The sequence below is a fragment of the Capsicum annuum genome, chromosome 9 (genome assembly GCF_002878395.1).
Source record: "Capsicum annuum cultivar UCD-10X-F1 chromosome 9, UCD10Xv1.1, whole genome shotgun sequence".
NCBI lineage: Eukaryota > Viridiplantae > Streptophyta > Magnoliopsida > Solanales > Solanaceae > Capsicum > Capsicum annuum.
In genome coordinates, this window is record NC_061119.1 from 27,764,329 (window position 1) to 27,780,906 (window position 16,578).

General features: G+C 35.1%; 1 protein-coding gene across 1 annotated transcript in view; it reads right to left on the minus strand.

The window, feature by feature from the left end:
* Positions 1 to 1,219: 1,219 nt before the first annotated feature.
* Positions 1,220 to 16,578, minus strand: part of LOC107841604 (E3 ubiquitin-protein ligase PRT6) — a gene marked incomplete at its 5' end in the record, with an annotated part of 35,378 nt that continues 20,019 nt past the window's right edge. The window contains 14 exon segments of the mRNA XM_047396214.1: positions 1,220 to 2,893; positions 4,087 to 4,155; positions 4,962 to 4,974; positions 4,976 to 5,037; positions 5,149 to 5,215; positions 5,301 to 5,405; positions 5,498 to 5,900; positions 6,157 to 6,357; positions 6,440 to 7,067; positions 7,148 to 7,199; positions 7,504 to 8,168; positions 10,813 to 11,013; positions 11,835 to 12,542; positions 12,647 to 12,890. Coding sequence (XP_047252170.1) covers positions 2,819 to 2,893; positions 4,087 to 4,155; positions 4,962 to 4,974; positions 4,976 to 5,037; positions 5,149 to 5,215; positions 5,301 to 5,405; positions 5,498 to 5,900; positions 6,157 to 6,357; positions 6,440 to 7,067; positions 7,148 to 7,199; positions 7,504 to 8,168; positions 10,813 to 11,013; positions 11,835 to 12,542; positions 12,647 to 12,890 — 3,493 coding nt within the window.

Sequence of the window (16,578 nt, forward strand, 5' to 3'; positions counted from 1 at the left end):
TTCAACGAAGATACACTTTTTCTTGGTAAAGATACATAATTAGATCCAAATACATTTCTTTTTATTTTGGACCTATTGAGATACATAATAATCAATGAAAATATATTTTTTTTTCTTTGTAAAGATATATAATTAGCTCTAAATACATTTGTTTTTTTTTTATCTGTTGACATACATAATACATTCAACGAACATTTTTTTTTTCCATTTGTAAGGATACATAAAGCTCCCGGTATATTTTTTCTGATTTTGAGTATGTCGAGATACATAATTAGCTCCCAATACATTTTTTGTAATTTTGGGTATGTCGAGATATATAATTAACTCCTGGTACATCCAATGATAATTAGTGGAAATATTTATAATTATTTTGTAAGGATGAAAATTTATGTAAATATTTTAAATCAAGGTGTATGTTTATATTATTTTTCCTTTGGCCTTTTTGTTCTTAACATTGAGAGATTCTGAGATAGTTTTATCATGTAGGAGTTACTAATTTACTCCTTTAGGGAACAGATAAATCTTCCATTAGATGCCTTATCCTGCTAATTAGCTCATACTACAGGCATTTTTTGGGGTTCAAAGTAATTCTGTTCATTGACCCACACACATGCTTCTCACTCAAATACCAAGCTTTTGTTTGAGATAGGTACGAAAGCATTGTCTTGCTTATCCATCCATATTAGTAGTACTTATTCTGTAGTTTCTTGTCCCTTTCTATAATTATTTATCACGATTCCTTCTCTTCCGCTATTTTTTTTCATTCTACTTTTATATACTTTTCACCAAGTCAATGAGCTATTAGAAACAATCTTGCTACGGGTGATGTTTGTGCAGACTCTACCCTCCCAAAACCCACTTGTAAAATTACACTGAACAATTCTGGAAAGCCCTATTGTTTCGAGTGCACATAAATCTTGAATTTCTTCATGTATACAATTGTTTTGTTGATTCTATCGGTGAGGCACAAAACGTTATTGTCCAAACATATGTACCAACAGGGTGTATAAATTAAGTACCTGGAAGGAATTTTAGTAGTATCACTCGATTAAAGCATATTGTTATTGGGAAAATCTTAGTAGCTAAATTACTAAATTGATCGGCTACCTGTGCTTTCATCTTGTCAGTGAGAATTCGATTCCGACCTTGTAATTCCCTCCTCCATTTCCCTTACCTTACCCCAAGCTATTTTCCTTTTTCAAAAAAAAAAAAAAAGAAAAAAGAAAAAAAACATATTGTTATTTAGGGGACAGTACATACACAATTCATCCATTACTTGATGACACTTCAATCATCATCGACATCAAGAACAGAGGAAGCCAAAGGGGGAACATATTGTTATGTGAAGTGATAATCCATACACAATTGAAGGAGACCTTTGCAATTTTCATATTATACACATGAAGCACCATATTCATTCACATTTTCTGTACAACAAGGTGCCAACAACCAGCCGCTCCATCTTCACCACTGAGTCACCATAATGGAATACAAGCGTTCTGTTCCAGTGGGCAACTCATAATCGTCTGTCACAAATGAAATTTTCATTAATTAAAGATAAAGAGGAAGCAATGCATGATAGTTTAGCATCTCAAGATCTCACACGCGGAAGTATTATTGATGAGAAAAAGGAATACAAGATACAAACAAGAGTCCTGTTATACCTGAAAGTTGCAGTCAAGTAGAAATATCAAAACAAATAGGAGAGCATGATGCAACTTTGAGCAACCATAGCGAGGGTTTAAATAAACTGCAAGCGATGTTATAAGAAATGTAGTATGGAAATTCGATAGAGAAGCTTACGGATATGGTTGCAACTTGCCTTTTCCTAAACATTTTTCAATTCAGTACTTGTGCTGCAGCAGGAGTTAATTCAGTAGCCCAAACGCATGACACCACGCTCATCAATGTTTTTTATAATCGATCAATATTACTGTAAAGTGTCTCAAACTTAAGTCCTACACATCTATACGTTATGCAAATTAAAATGTTGCAAAAAGACCTAGTCTAAAAACTGTAAAGTATGGATGCATTGATGTATTAGCCTCTGTTACTGCACTGCACCTATCATGTGCCTGATTTGGAAAATGATGCAGTGTCTGATGCCATTACACAGTAAAATCATGTGCAATCCTATTTAAGCAATAAAGGATGCCAAATATTTGTTTTCTATCTTTCCGTAGGTTTTCAAAATTTTGGTAATACTTCTTGTATACGGTCTTTTTTTCCCCTCAAATATTTAATAAAGTTATATCCTACCCAAGTAATCCAGCACACCTTATAGCTACAATAATATTGATATTTTAAGGATTCACCTAAATTTTTCGGTGACAGTTGGAGCTTATCATTCTTAGGAGGTTCAACCCTTTATTAGTATGCCTATAAGATATCTTGGATTCACCTGCTAACAGAAATCTACAGGAAGGAATGTAAAAGAGTGGATTGGCAATGCACTAGTGACAATACTTATATAGCATATGTTTCAAGAATAGCTCAGATTTTTAAAATATTCGAAATAGTGCAGAATAGTCTAAACGAAAACATGGGGGGAAAATAGTTAGAGACTAACCTCAATAATCTGTACATAAACAGCATGAGAACACATTAACAGAGGACTGCCTGTATCCTAGCTAGCAATATAAACCAGGGGCAACAGCACAACTGTTATCATCTTTAACATATTCGAGTTAGATATAACCTGCAATTGTCGAGGGAACTAAAGAAAAACAAGACCATAGGTAATAATGAAGAAACAGATAAGCAAAATACGATTATTATTAAACTGTCATTAAACCTACACCATCATAAAATCCCAAAGCTAAAGCATGAAGAATGCGCCAATAGTTGTGTGACGAAGCACCTTTGAACTTTGATCTAACCCATGAGAAGCCATCTAGAATTTGAAATGAGAAAAAAATCAGCAAGCAAGTACAACCTCGGGAAATAATAATTGTGATTCGATGTTCATTCAGCAGAAATGATAAAAAGTTCAATCTGTTAGTAAATAAGAGGACAACTGTTTGAGGAATGGAGAAGCGGTTGTACTAAGAGATGATTGGAAACAACTCAACCAAAAAAAATTAAATTAAAAATCATAAATAGAAATATTTTTGAAGGGGTTGAAAGTCCATTGTAGAGCATCAAAGTTCCCTTTTGCTACCCTTTTTTTGTTGTAAGAAAGGACATCACATATTGTATAAGGTCTGCACGCTCTTTTTGGGGCAGATTGGTGAGGTACAAGTGAGATCATTTTGACTAAACAGAAAATAAAAAGAACCATGAATTTCTGGCAAAAACGATCAGAATACCTGCTTAATTTTTTTGAATCAAAGATGTATTATCACAATGATAAAGTACCTGTCTAAACTCTATCCTACAGAAAGTGCTCTAAGCAACTGACACAATGAGAAGGTAAAACATCCTCTAAACCGGCTATCTTACAGAATGTTCCCTAAGCCATCACTCAATTCTCGTACTTCAAATGCACTGTATTATTAACTCTGAGCACTTAAATGGTTCTGTCATCACCATCTTAGCTTGCTTTCCCATCAAACCATTTATCAGAGAATTCAATGCTTCCTAATATCAATTACTCCCTCCACTCCTCTTTTAATTGCCCCCCTAGTTTTTCATGAGCCAATTTGACTAAGTTTCAAAGCTAAATTAGATTTGATTAATTTATTTTTTAAAATTAAAATTTAGATATTCAAAAACGAAATGAAAAGTACTATAAGTTACAATTTTTCTTTTTTCAATTTGATTAAGAATACATCATAAAATGTTGGTCAAAGTTTGTAGCTTTGACTCTAAAAAAGAAAAGGGAGCAATTAAAAAGGAATGGAGGGAGCATTTATTTTCTTTAATGAATTATGAAGAATTCATTTTCAATAATCAACTTAAATTTTGACCACGTACCTTGCTCAAACTGAGAAATAGACCTGAAGTTATAGCTAAATTTCTTTCCCCTTAATATAATGGGCATTCTCATTATTTTTGTCTTGTTTCTCTCCAGTGTACACTTAAATCAGATTACACTGAAGCCATGACGATAACAGACAACTAGTCAAAACAAGCTAATTCTCTTACCATATGAGTTAAGGCAGCATAACGTTCTTCATTTAGATATAATGGCTTTCCCCGTTGCATGTCATTATCCTGCAAGAATAAGAGAGGAAGTATGAAAGATCCAATTTGATATGTGGACATGCTGGTTTAGAGCCCAGAATCCAGATGTCCCTACCAAAAGAATTTTACAAGAAATCAAAGCTCAAGACATACATTGCACATATATTTGTATAACAAAGTCTAGAAACAACTAATTAACTGAAAACAGAGAGAAAATAGATGAAGGAAAGGGAGGGGAAAAAGGAAAGGGAGGGAAAAAAAAAAGAAAACTAATGAGGCACCAATCCATCAGAAATCGAAGAAATATTGACTGAAGTTTAAATCCATACTTGTTACGAGTTATGACTGGGAAAATTGGTGAGCATATCTCAACTTGCATTTAACTCGGGCAAACTTTCTACTTCCCATGTTTGACATGGAAAAACGTCTAATTGAATTGAAGACATTTGGGGACACAACAGTCTTCCTTTCGTCTTCTTTCCCCAAAACACTCATTTTATTATTTCATAGTTTTCCATCTAAATCACATAACAAGAGCCCTGTAAAGCACCTTTGCTGGAAAAGAAAAGGTACATGTCATTATGCACTTGGATTATTTTGAGCTTAGTGGCTTGAGTTAGCGACAACAAACTTAAAGAATAAGGCTTGATGCCTTGTTGCATATCTAATTTGTAATGCTTCTACGAGCTATGCTATAAGTAGTCCAAGCAACAAGAAAGATTTCCCTTTCTCATCAATTCTCAGAAAATGAAAATAAAGAAAAGCTTGTTTTCAACTAAACACCTTTAGTTACTCTGAAGCTCTTCTATGATAGCTAAATGCAACCATTAATTTACCTCTTCTCCATACGTCCAAATAAGGTGAAGGCCACGGTGCCTGACGAGCAGATCTTTGGAGCAATATAGTGGTTTTCTACAGTGAAAAGTAAAATTTCAGTAAGCCATTCCAACATCGTGAAAGATAGTATTGTACAGATCAAAAGGCCAAGAGAAATAAGGAAAGCAAAAATGGAACGACACTTACTCTGATGAACAAGAACACCCCAGTAGCAGCACCACAGACCATTGCATGAGCTTGACACCCACTTTCCCTGGAGTTCAATCAAATGTGTCAGACACAATATTAAAGATCATAAGAAGGTAAAAGAAAAGGTGCAACCCGAGTGTGTTTTGAACCTGCAGCATGTCTTCCAACTAGCCGAGCACAATTTACCACATAACAAGCACATTGCAGGATCCTTCTGAACAGCTCCGCAGTCTGGGTAATTCTGTTTAATATACCTGAAGGCAACATCAAAATATCTTGAGTTTTATTTTGTCTACCCAAAAATAGAATACTTAAAAATATTCGCTCTATCCATATCTAGATCAACCTCTGCAAGAGGTCCTGATAAAGATGAGGCAAAGGCATCAACTTAAATGGGGCTGCAGGAGTGGAATACAAAACACCCTTTAGACCACGAGTTTCAAACTGCCTGTAGAAATGATGTAGCCATTTTTGAACCACCAAACGAATTGTGACATCATAAAAGACATAATCAAGTGACGGAATCTTTAATATCTTCTCCAACTTTTCAATCTGAATGAGCTCCGCGGCGTTGTTTTCACCACATTCCATCAGTTCATTAGTTGAATAAGTTGATCCATCCAATATGTTAGTTCCATCATTAAATGGCACCACTCTAGAAGAATGAATCAATTTCCAAAACAATACACATCTTCGTAAGTATGGAAAGGTCAGACTGCGAATTGCATCTTTGATGTCATAAGAAGTCTCTATAAAATTAGAATCAAAATACTCGTTAGCAACTCCATGTTCTCCGATTATTTTATAGATGTCAGTAACTAGAGAATCGTCGCATCCTAGCTCAAGCAAACTGCATTGACGCTTTCTCCAATAGGTTATTATAGCCAGTGCAAAGAAGCAACAAGGATCATTAGCTAACCATCTTGGGGCCAATGAAGTGCCGAGGTCTCATCTAATTTCTACACAAAAAAAGATCAGAAGGGAAAATTGTGTAAACCTGAGTACCTGTGACTGCGTAGAAAAGATGAACAAGAGACAAGAAGGCATCATCGCATGACAACAATGGACATGGAAGACAATATATTATCCACATTAATGAAGAAAAAGCATCATGTGCAAGAACTGGATCAGAGGACCATCTCCAGACCTGAATATCAGGATATTGATCTTCTGTTTCAGCGTATTCCAAGATGTCTTGCATATTACCTGCAAAGTATATCTTTCCATGATCTCATCTCTTACAGAGTAAAAGTAACTTAAAAGATAATTCCATGGAGCAGCAATATACCTTCAACAGATGGACCTGAAATTTCATCTGCAGAAGTGCCAGTGCATATAGACTCCGCAAACTGCTGAATGCCTCTCAGTCTTAAGAGGACAGTGAGTGAGTTCTTTGTTCGTGTGCTTTGCACAATACTTAACAACAAAGCAAGAATAAAACCATTTGAAGATTGGAGTTCTTTGTACAAGGCATCAAGATTGTAGTTTGGAGCTAGTGATGTCTTTCCAGACCAAGTAGCAATTTTAGTTGATACAAGTGAGTACTTAAGAGTGTCATACAGAACGAGAGAATGACTAAGTCTACCAGATTCTGAAATCCTGTCATTTTCCAGAGAGTACATTCCACACAATACATGATACAAAGATTCAAGGTTTATTCTCATCTGACCGAACTGCCGAACTGGAAGTTTTTGGAAAATCTCTCTACTTCCGGTAACATCAGCAGCACTTTGTAGGAGAAATAAAGCTTTTTGAAAATGAAGTGCATCTACCACTCCACTTGACAGGGGTGAAGGGCCAACGGCATCTGATGGACTGGAAGCTGAATAAAGGGTTCTGAATCTTCCATAATCTACAGGTAATGCTGGCAGGACCGAGTTAGAAAGTCCACGGCATACAGGACAGAGGAACTCCCCCTAAAAATAAGAAAGTTAATAAGCGAAATTGAGTAATTCACTCCATCACATAGAAAAAGGTAAATCAGGACGTCCTGTACCTGATCTGGATCTACAATATGACCTCCTTCAAAAACAATTCTTCTGGTATATCTGTGCAAGAGTGATGAGACAGTTAATTCTCTAAACTTGATGAATTGGACTGCCAGGCCAATTATAGAACGTAATATTACATGGATTTTATAAACTATAATCACAAACCAGTTAAGATTGAGGACATACATACTTAAAGAAAATCAAGATACGGTCGGAAAAAGAAAAGCAATCCTAGAAAGAAGAGAACCCAAAAAAGAAACGAATGGAGAACCAAAGAATAAAAACAGTTCAAGTCGATTTACTAAACTATTAGACAATAGCCTCAAAGAAAGAGGTAAAAAGAGAAGATAAAAAGAGTTACCTTTCCTTTAAAGACGATAAATAGCGATCAAGACATCCCTGATGCACAGCATGTCCACAGGATGAAAGATAAATTCCATCACAATCTGAGGGACCAAATCCTTCATACGCTGTCAGTGGCATTATTGACTCTAATTGTGACTTGTCTGCACTTTCAGATGCAGATGGACCATCAAGATTTTCTCCTTCAAGAGCAGAAATGTACTTCCCAAGCAACAGTGACTCAACACTCCCACCATCTCCCCCTGCAGAAAGTTTCTTACCATTTCTTGAAAGATCCGACTGCCACGAATTGACATCCATTCTTTCCCTAATCAACGAGTATATTTGTTCTTCTAGCATCTCGAGAGAAAAACCTGTGTCTTCGTCAACATTGCTTGATGTGCAAGGCAGTTGAATCTTTAATGCTGGAAATCTTGCCCTAATATATTCAAAAAATGCTCCTACTTCCTTAGGTTGCCCTTCCAGAGCAAACTCATTTATTGCATTTTGAATCGATTGTGTCGACCACGGAGATGAAATCACTTCTTGACTGCTTGATAAAATGCTCCTTTGAGATGAGATATTTGCCATTCTTTTAGCACAAGATTCCGGTTCTTCCCCAAAATTTTGAGTTCTTGTCCATGAAGGAGGCCCTCTATTGGTGAAAGTCAAAAGCCTGGATTTCTTGTTTCAAGAACCACGATAAAATAAGTAAAAACTTTATCTTTACTAGATACACCAAGCACAATTAGTTAGTGCCCGTTTGGCCATGCGAGATGAAATAATGATTTGAAATCATTTGAGATGCATTGAATTTTTGTTTGGACATGCAATTTGGATTTTCTTAAATTGTATTTTTTCCTCATACACAAAAAACCCCATAAGTTGTGAAAACTATCAAAATATTCCCAATTCTTATACAATCTTACCAAACCAATAAGATATTTGTTATCGGGTTTAGGTTAATCGGTTTTGGTCATTAACGATTTGATTTTTGGTTTAACCAATAAGAAAATGATCCTCTAATTTTTTGTGCTTTCTCTTATTTTAATTTGCCCTTCACTATTTTCATGCATAAAGCTTACACAAATTACAAGCATTAAAACAACTATAAAATGCAAAAAAAAAAAAAAAAGATAAGAGTATGTATTTAAAATCTAAAGTCACTATTATATAGTTAGGGATAAAAATATAATTTTAATATAATCTTATTGGGTTATTGTTTAACCATTAACTAAATCTTAAAACCAAAAACCAAAGCGATAGCCCGATAAAAAAATTTACATAGCCGTTTAAGAAAACCGTTAACCTAATAACTATCACCGATAAACCAATAACATTTTTCAGTTCGCCTTATCGGCTGAACCGATTTTTGCACACCAATTTACATCTGAAATAAATGGTTGGTAATATAAAATGATAAAGAGTTTTTTATTTTTTTTTACAAAATATAAATTCTGGGTTCAAAGAGGGGTAAAGGTAGGCTGAAAAAGTATTGGGAGAGGTAATTAGACAAGAAATAACACATATTTCGATTACCGAAGACATGACCTTAGATAGAGGGATGTGGAAGACGCACATTAGAGTAGAAGGTTAGTTGGGTAGGAGTATTGTTGTCCACTAGTCGTAGTGTGGTAGCATAGGGTTGAGCTGTAGATATTTGTCTTCTTGTCGTTTATTGTGCTTTCATTATCACACTACCCTGTTTTTCATGGTAGATTCTACAATGTCCCGTGTTGTGATATTATCTGCACTATGTTCCTCTTCTTTGTACTTGGATTTGCTACACTTGAGCCAAAGGTCTTTCAGAAACAATCTCTCTACCTCTCAGAGGTAGTGTTAAGGTCTGCGTACACTTTACCTTCCCAGACCTCACTTATGAAATTTTAATGGGTATGTTGTTATTTGTTGATGATATAGTTCTACTTCGTTTGAGGTAATGGTATAGACTGTGTACACTTTACACTCCCCAGACTCTACCTTGTGGGAATACACTAGTATGTTGTTGTAGTTCTAATTGACGAGACCCGGAGAGGAGTTAATGATAAGTTGGAGGTTTGGAGATAGACTCTAGAGTCTAAAGGGTTTAGGTTGAGCAGGACCAAGACAGAGTACTTGAAGCGCACGTTCAGTGATTGACGCATAAAAATGGCGTCGTAGTGAAGCTAGATGCCCGAGCCATTTGGAAGTAATTTCAAGTATCTTGAGTCTATAATTCAGGGAAATAGAGAAATTGACGAGGATGTCCTGCAGCGTATTAGTGCATGATGGTTGAAATGGAGGCTCGCTTTAGGTATCCTGCGTGATAAAAAGGTGCCTCCTAAGCTTAAAAGCAAGTTCTACAAAGTAGCAACCCAACCGGCTATGTTATATGGAGCGAAGTGTTGGCCAATTAAGAACTCCCACATTCAAAAGTTGAAGCTGGTGGAGATAAATATGTTGAGATGGATGTATAGACTTACTAGGAGAGATAGGGTTAACCATGAGATTATTCAAGAGAATGTGGGAGTGGCTTCGGTGGAAGACAAGATACGAAAAGTGAGGTTGAGATGGTTCGGGCATGTGATAAGGAGGTGCACAGATAGCCCTAGTACGGAGGTAGTACGGAGGTGTGAGAGGTTGGGTATGGATGATTTCAGATGAGGAAGAGGTAGGCCGGAGAAATATTGAAGGGGGGTGATTAGACATGACATAGAGCAATTACAGTTTACGGAGGACATAACCTTCAATAGGAAGGTGTGGAGGACGCGAATTAGGGTAAAGAACTAGTGGTTAGGAGTGCATCCTTACCAGTAAGAAGGTGTGAGTTGTTTGTAGCTGTGTCTGTAGTCGCAGTGTTATGCCTGCGCATTGTAGTTTCTTGTTCATGGTGCTTTGGTGATGTTTGAGATTTAGGATAGATAATTTATAGTATTACTCTATGGGTGTCTTGTTTCTTTTATCATCTAGTGGTGTGTTATTCCATTTTGTTGTTTGTTTTTATGTTTATTATACTGTTATTTGTCCTAAGCCGAGGGTCTATCGAATACAACCTCTCTACTTTATCTGAGGTAGAAGTATGGACTACGTACACTTTACCCTCTTAGACCCCACTTTTGTGGGAATACACTGGGTATGTTGTTGTTGTTGATGATGCTGTTGTAGTAGTATAGATTATGGGTCAATTTTTGGATTTCAAAAATTTGAAATCATGATACGAAATCTAATCAAACTTTTTGAGAATTCGAAATTTCATCTCATGACTCGCATGTCCAAACGCCTACTTAGATCAATCATACCCTAATAGATATCCGAGCACAATGAAGTAACATAAACACAAAGCACATACCTGAAGAAGAATCAGGTAGGATAGAGGACTTTTAGAATTTGGATCATGGCAAAGAGAGCAAATTACTTGAGTAGCCTCTTCATAATTACATCTAACATCTGGATCACTTCTTTCTTTACCAAGATTAGAATCACCCGCACCAGCTTCTGCAGAGGAATCAATGCTCTTTAAAAATTCGGATTGTTGCGCCCTCATCTTCCCCTACGATGTAAACATGGAATATATATGAAAGTAACTCAGTCAAACCAGATAAACTGAGAACAGATAGAAAGGGTTAGTCTGGTTCTACAATGTTCAACTTACAATGGCCAGAAACTACCTGAACTGTAAAATATGGCAACATAGCACAATAGGAACATGAATAGCACTAGATCCAAATACAGGAAACGCAGGAACGTCGTAAAACGAATTAATGCCATTTCACATGAAATCCATATTGCTACGATGGGATTCTGTATAATCTCTAATTTAGATTCTAGAGGATAAAGCACAGCTGCATCCAACTATGGTTGAACTTAAATTATCTGGTCTTCCATCCTATCATATCTTGCTCCGAATTAACATCCCAAAGCGCAAGTTTCCCAACTTTTTTCGGGTATCTTTGGACCCTATACACAAGGGACATCTGATCTACAAGGATTTTGCTTCCATTTCCAGTGCTCATATGTCGCTTGCATGTTCCAATATTTCATATGACAGCTTTTCTATATCCCTTTTTAACCCTATACACACGGGGTATCAAATCTATAAGGATCCTGCATCTGGGTTTGAGGAATCCCTTTCTTGTGCAGTTAGTATTTCACTTGCATGTTCCATCTTTTACATGCTTTCCTAGAACATGTAAAACATGCATGCTAGATAAGGAATTTCAACTTCTTGAAGAGGTAGCTCACACTCGGTCATAGAAGAACCACAACACAAAAGCAACAATTTGAAGTTAATTGCCTAGAGAGTAACAAAAACATTCCGTCTTTAGCAAAATATTTAACAAGATATACTTGATATTCTCTTTAAAACCATACCATTTTAGCAGCTTGCCTCTCTCGAGCTTTAGCCTTGCATTTATCACTGTCTGGAACAAACTCCAAGTTGTTAGTATCACCAGTCGAAACGGATTGCGCCAGTTGATTGACCACATCAGGTGCAAGGTCTTGCAGTTTTATCTTGCATTCATATTGAAGTTCAGCAAATTTTTCCAGCAGACTTCCAATCAAAGAAGAGAGGTCGAAAATTCCAGCTTCCACAAAGTCGTTTTCTTTCCTATATTTCCTCATCAACAAAACCAGAAGAGACAACAAGCTCTGATCACCGTATTTACTCAATGATAATTCCTCACTGGCTAGTGCTAAAATTGGAATGACATCATCCCCATAGCAACTACAGTCACCAGATCCCCTATGCATATAACAAATATCTAGTGCAAGATACAACAAATGCAATGCTGTTAACAGTACATCATCTGGCGCACATGAAGCATTTGATTTATCAGAGAAAACAGCATAAAATACAACAGCGCGAACTATTTGCAGTACTGTCTTGCAAGTTGCTATTTTAGCTATTCCACCAAGAGGTGGATAAATCTTGGTCCATTTTGGAAGCTGACTGGTCAATGCCGAGGCATTACAGAACTGCATATATCTCTCTTCAGCAACTTGCAACTCCTTTGAGTTCCAACGAGGATGATATAAATCTAGCTCCTTCCAATAGGGTGTTCGCAGTTTATACGTACCCTGGGATAGATGGGACATTAGGATAATAGGACCAAAACTGATCAAATGGATTTCCCTTGCCAATGTATGTAGGTTAAAGAATGACCAAAGTGCCACGGACAAACCTGATTCATGCCGGAGGGATTGGAATACGCTGCTATCCTATCTAGAACTTGCTGAAGTTTATCGATTTTGGAAAAGTCGCGAGGAAGAGACTTCACCAACTGGCTACGAGTGGCATCACCAGTTGATAGTTTATGTACCAATTCCCTTTGCAAACACTCACTAGGGGATAGCCCAGAAAACCGCCGTTCTTTCACTATTTGTATGATCAGAGTAAGCATCTCCTGAACTATAGTCGGCTCATAGCTGGGTCAAGTGTTAAAACAGAAGAATCCGAAAAGCAGTTAGATAATCGAGAAACAGAACTTGGAGATTTGACAGCATTATGCCAAATCATAAACAAGAAGGTTGTAGAATACACACACACACACATACATACATACTAGTGTCATTTGGCCCGTGCTTAGCCCGAGCCTAAACCAACGTTAATTTATAGATATTTTAAATAAAATTGAGGATAAATATTTTATAAGCACGTTATAAACAGCCCCCCGTAGAATGTAAGGTGATGTTGTGTACAATAGATCCTTGTGATCCAATCTTTCCCCGAACCAAGCACATATCGGGAGTTTTAATGCACCAGACTGCCCCTTTTTTTATTTATAAGAACATATGAGGTCACTAAAGAATCAAAAATATTAAAGGTTGACAAATTTTTCGGTGGTAAAAGAAAATTTTGCTTCAAAAGTTGTTCAGATTTCATCATTTTCAAAAGACTATTTGATAGATTTTGGAGCTACATTGTGTAAAATAAATTAAATATTTAAAATTAAAAATACGATATTCAAATGTTTTATGAAAATAAAAACTATAAATCGCAACGCTTCTATCAACTTAGTGATGTTTTTCCAAAATATTGATTAAAGTGTATATAATTTGATTTTCGGAAAGTGGAATGTGACAAATACTTTAAAATAAAGAAGAAAATATTTTAATAAAAACAAAAAAGAAATATTGACCAATTAAAAAGAAGCATGTGGAATTCTTAAGAAAAAAATAGAAGGGCAATATAAAAAAAATTAAAATATCTTTTTAGGCTCATGCATTGAGGAGCATTATAAGTTGCAGTTTATACTCATGTATTGAGGAGCATTATAAGTTGCAGTTTATACTCATGTATTGAGGAGCTCTGGAGTATACATATGATTTGTTGAAACAAACAAATAAAATCACAAAATTTTTGATATAAGAAAGAAATAATGAAAATGAAAATAAAAGGCAAAACTGAAATGGCTATAAGAAGATGAATAAAAGCAAAAATGAAGTTATGCAGCAAAAAAGCAACCATGAGTAGTCCCCTCATAGGATGAACGCACAATGTGAGGACGATCAAAGTGAGGATTCTCACATATATATATACATTGCAACAAAGAAAGAAGGGAATACGTTAAAAAGGTTGAAGAAAATTAAGAAATTCAAATATACAAAATCTTATGTCCATCTAACTTGAGCATCAAAAAATGTAAAAGGCCACAAAATAACCTTAGACAACTCAAAATAAACTCTTTTCTTTTAGCAAGTTTCTTCTAACTTGGTAGAGATCCACCAAATGCACCAAAGGATCTTTATTCTCCATCTCTGAAAGAATGACCAAAATCATGGCATGCATGAAATATTAAGGTATATCTACTTAAATACATACCAAAGGAAGGCGACATGGCATACACGTTAGACATAAGTATACACCTAGCCACTGTGTCTTCTTTTTCAGTTCGCTAGTGTCAAACATCTAGAACTATTGCATATAACACCACAACGAAATAACAAAAGCTTTAACATGTCAATTCTAGTGAAACTACAAAATCTAACAACCAAAGAATTATGCAACCAACTAGGCCCCAATTTCGATTAGTTGGGGTCAACTAAATGGATCATCTGTATCCGCTCCGCTCTATTCATACCATTTCATTACAATACAAATAAATTTATCTTATAAAGTGAATTAGGACTATATCTCACTCTGAGGTAATGGTATGGACTCGGTACACTTACCCTCCCCAGACCCCACTTGATGGGAGTATACTAGGTATGTTGTTGTTATAAAGTGAATTTGGAGTTTTCCATAACTAGATATTCTTTATAGTGCACATTTAAACCTACAGGGTTATACTAGTCTATTCCTAGAGATTTTAAAATTTCAATTTTATTATTTCAAATGAATAAGTTAGTAATTTTTAATGATACCTTCATAAAAAATATTCCACACATCACGCGGGTACCTATACTAGTGCAAGTTTAACAATAACAGCTAACCCTTACTCAACTAGCTTAAAAGGGCAGCCCGGTGCACTAAGCTCCCGCTCTGCGCACGGTCCGAGGAAGAGCCCGACCACAAGGATTTATTGCACGCAACCTCACCTTACATTTCTGCAAGAGATTGTTTAAAAAATGAGGGGATGCCACATAAAATGAGACGGCAAGAGAAGCTTAAAAAAACTCTCAATTCTTGTGAAATTCACATAATTGGAAGTGATTATAAATCATTTCATTAACGGTAAAAGGGAAATTTCAAAGTTAAATTGTTTCTGATTACAATAACGCAACATTTCTTTTTCGCACGAACTAAAAAGAAAGGGATGCCACATAAAAATGAGACAGCAGGAGCAGCTTAAAAAAACTCTCAATTCTTGTGAAATTTACATAATTGGAGAGTGATTATAAATCATTTTATTAAGGGTAAAATTGAAATTTTCAAGTTAAATTGTTTCCAATTACAATAACGTAACGTTCTTTTTTCGCACGAACAAAAAAAGGAAAGGGTGTCACAGAAAATGGGACAGAAGAAGTACTAAAAAACTCAATACTTGTGAATTTCAGGCAATTGAAGAGCGACCGCAAATCATTTCATTAAGGGTAAAATCATTTCATTAAGGGTAAAAAGGGAATTTTAAAGTTAATTTTTTTCTAATTACAATAACGTAAACATTCTTTTTTCGCATGAACTAAAAAGAAAATAGTGTTGCATAAAATGGGAGGGAAGGAGTACTAAAACCCAATAACTATTTATTTCCTAATAAAGTTACCGCGCCTAATCCGCAGTCCTCTACAATTGGTATCAGAGCCTTGTTATTTAAAAAATACGAAAGTCGTATATATATGGATTTACTTGATTAATTTATTAATCATGATTTATTTGATAAAACTAGATTTAGATATTCCCCAAAATATTATTTAAATGAATAACATCCAAAAATATAAAGAATTAAAGCAAATAATATCTGAAAAACGTAAAGAATTAAAAATAAAGATAGAAAGACTACAATATAACATAATTGTCGGAGTTAGTAAAAACTCAATAAATGCACAAAAAGAAGAAGTGTCAAATTTAGAATCAATAATAGATAGTCTAGAATATACATACCAACATGATCTATTAACAATTAAATAAAAAATGAACAAAGAAGAATTTATAATAGACGAAAAAACATATAAAAATCACGAAGGACTAAAAATAAAAATAGTGTTTTCTAATTTAGGTAGAAGGTATTAAAAAATAGGTAAACATTTATATTTAATGTTAGAAAAAGAACTAAAATTAGAAGATAAATTGACAGCTATGGTGAGAATAGAAAAAGAAACGAAGAAATAATATATGCCCAGATCTACCAAGAAAAAGAAAAGAAGCAAAACATCTAGTAAAAAATGAGGAAATAAAATCTGATAATAATATATGCCCAGATCTACCAAGAAGCTTAATAAACACTAAAAATATAGCAGAAAAAAATAATAATAGGAGTTAGAAAAATGAAAATAGAATTTGAAATAAAGAAAGAAATGCAAAAAGCAGACATAATATTAGGAATTAAATGGCTAGAACAAGTAAAACCATACAATATAAAACATACACAATTATCTATAACATATAATAGGGAAAGATTATTCCTAAGAAGAGCTCTAACATGATATGAAAATATATGTATTAATGAAGATAGTA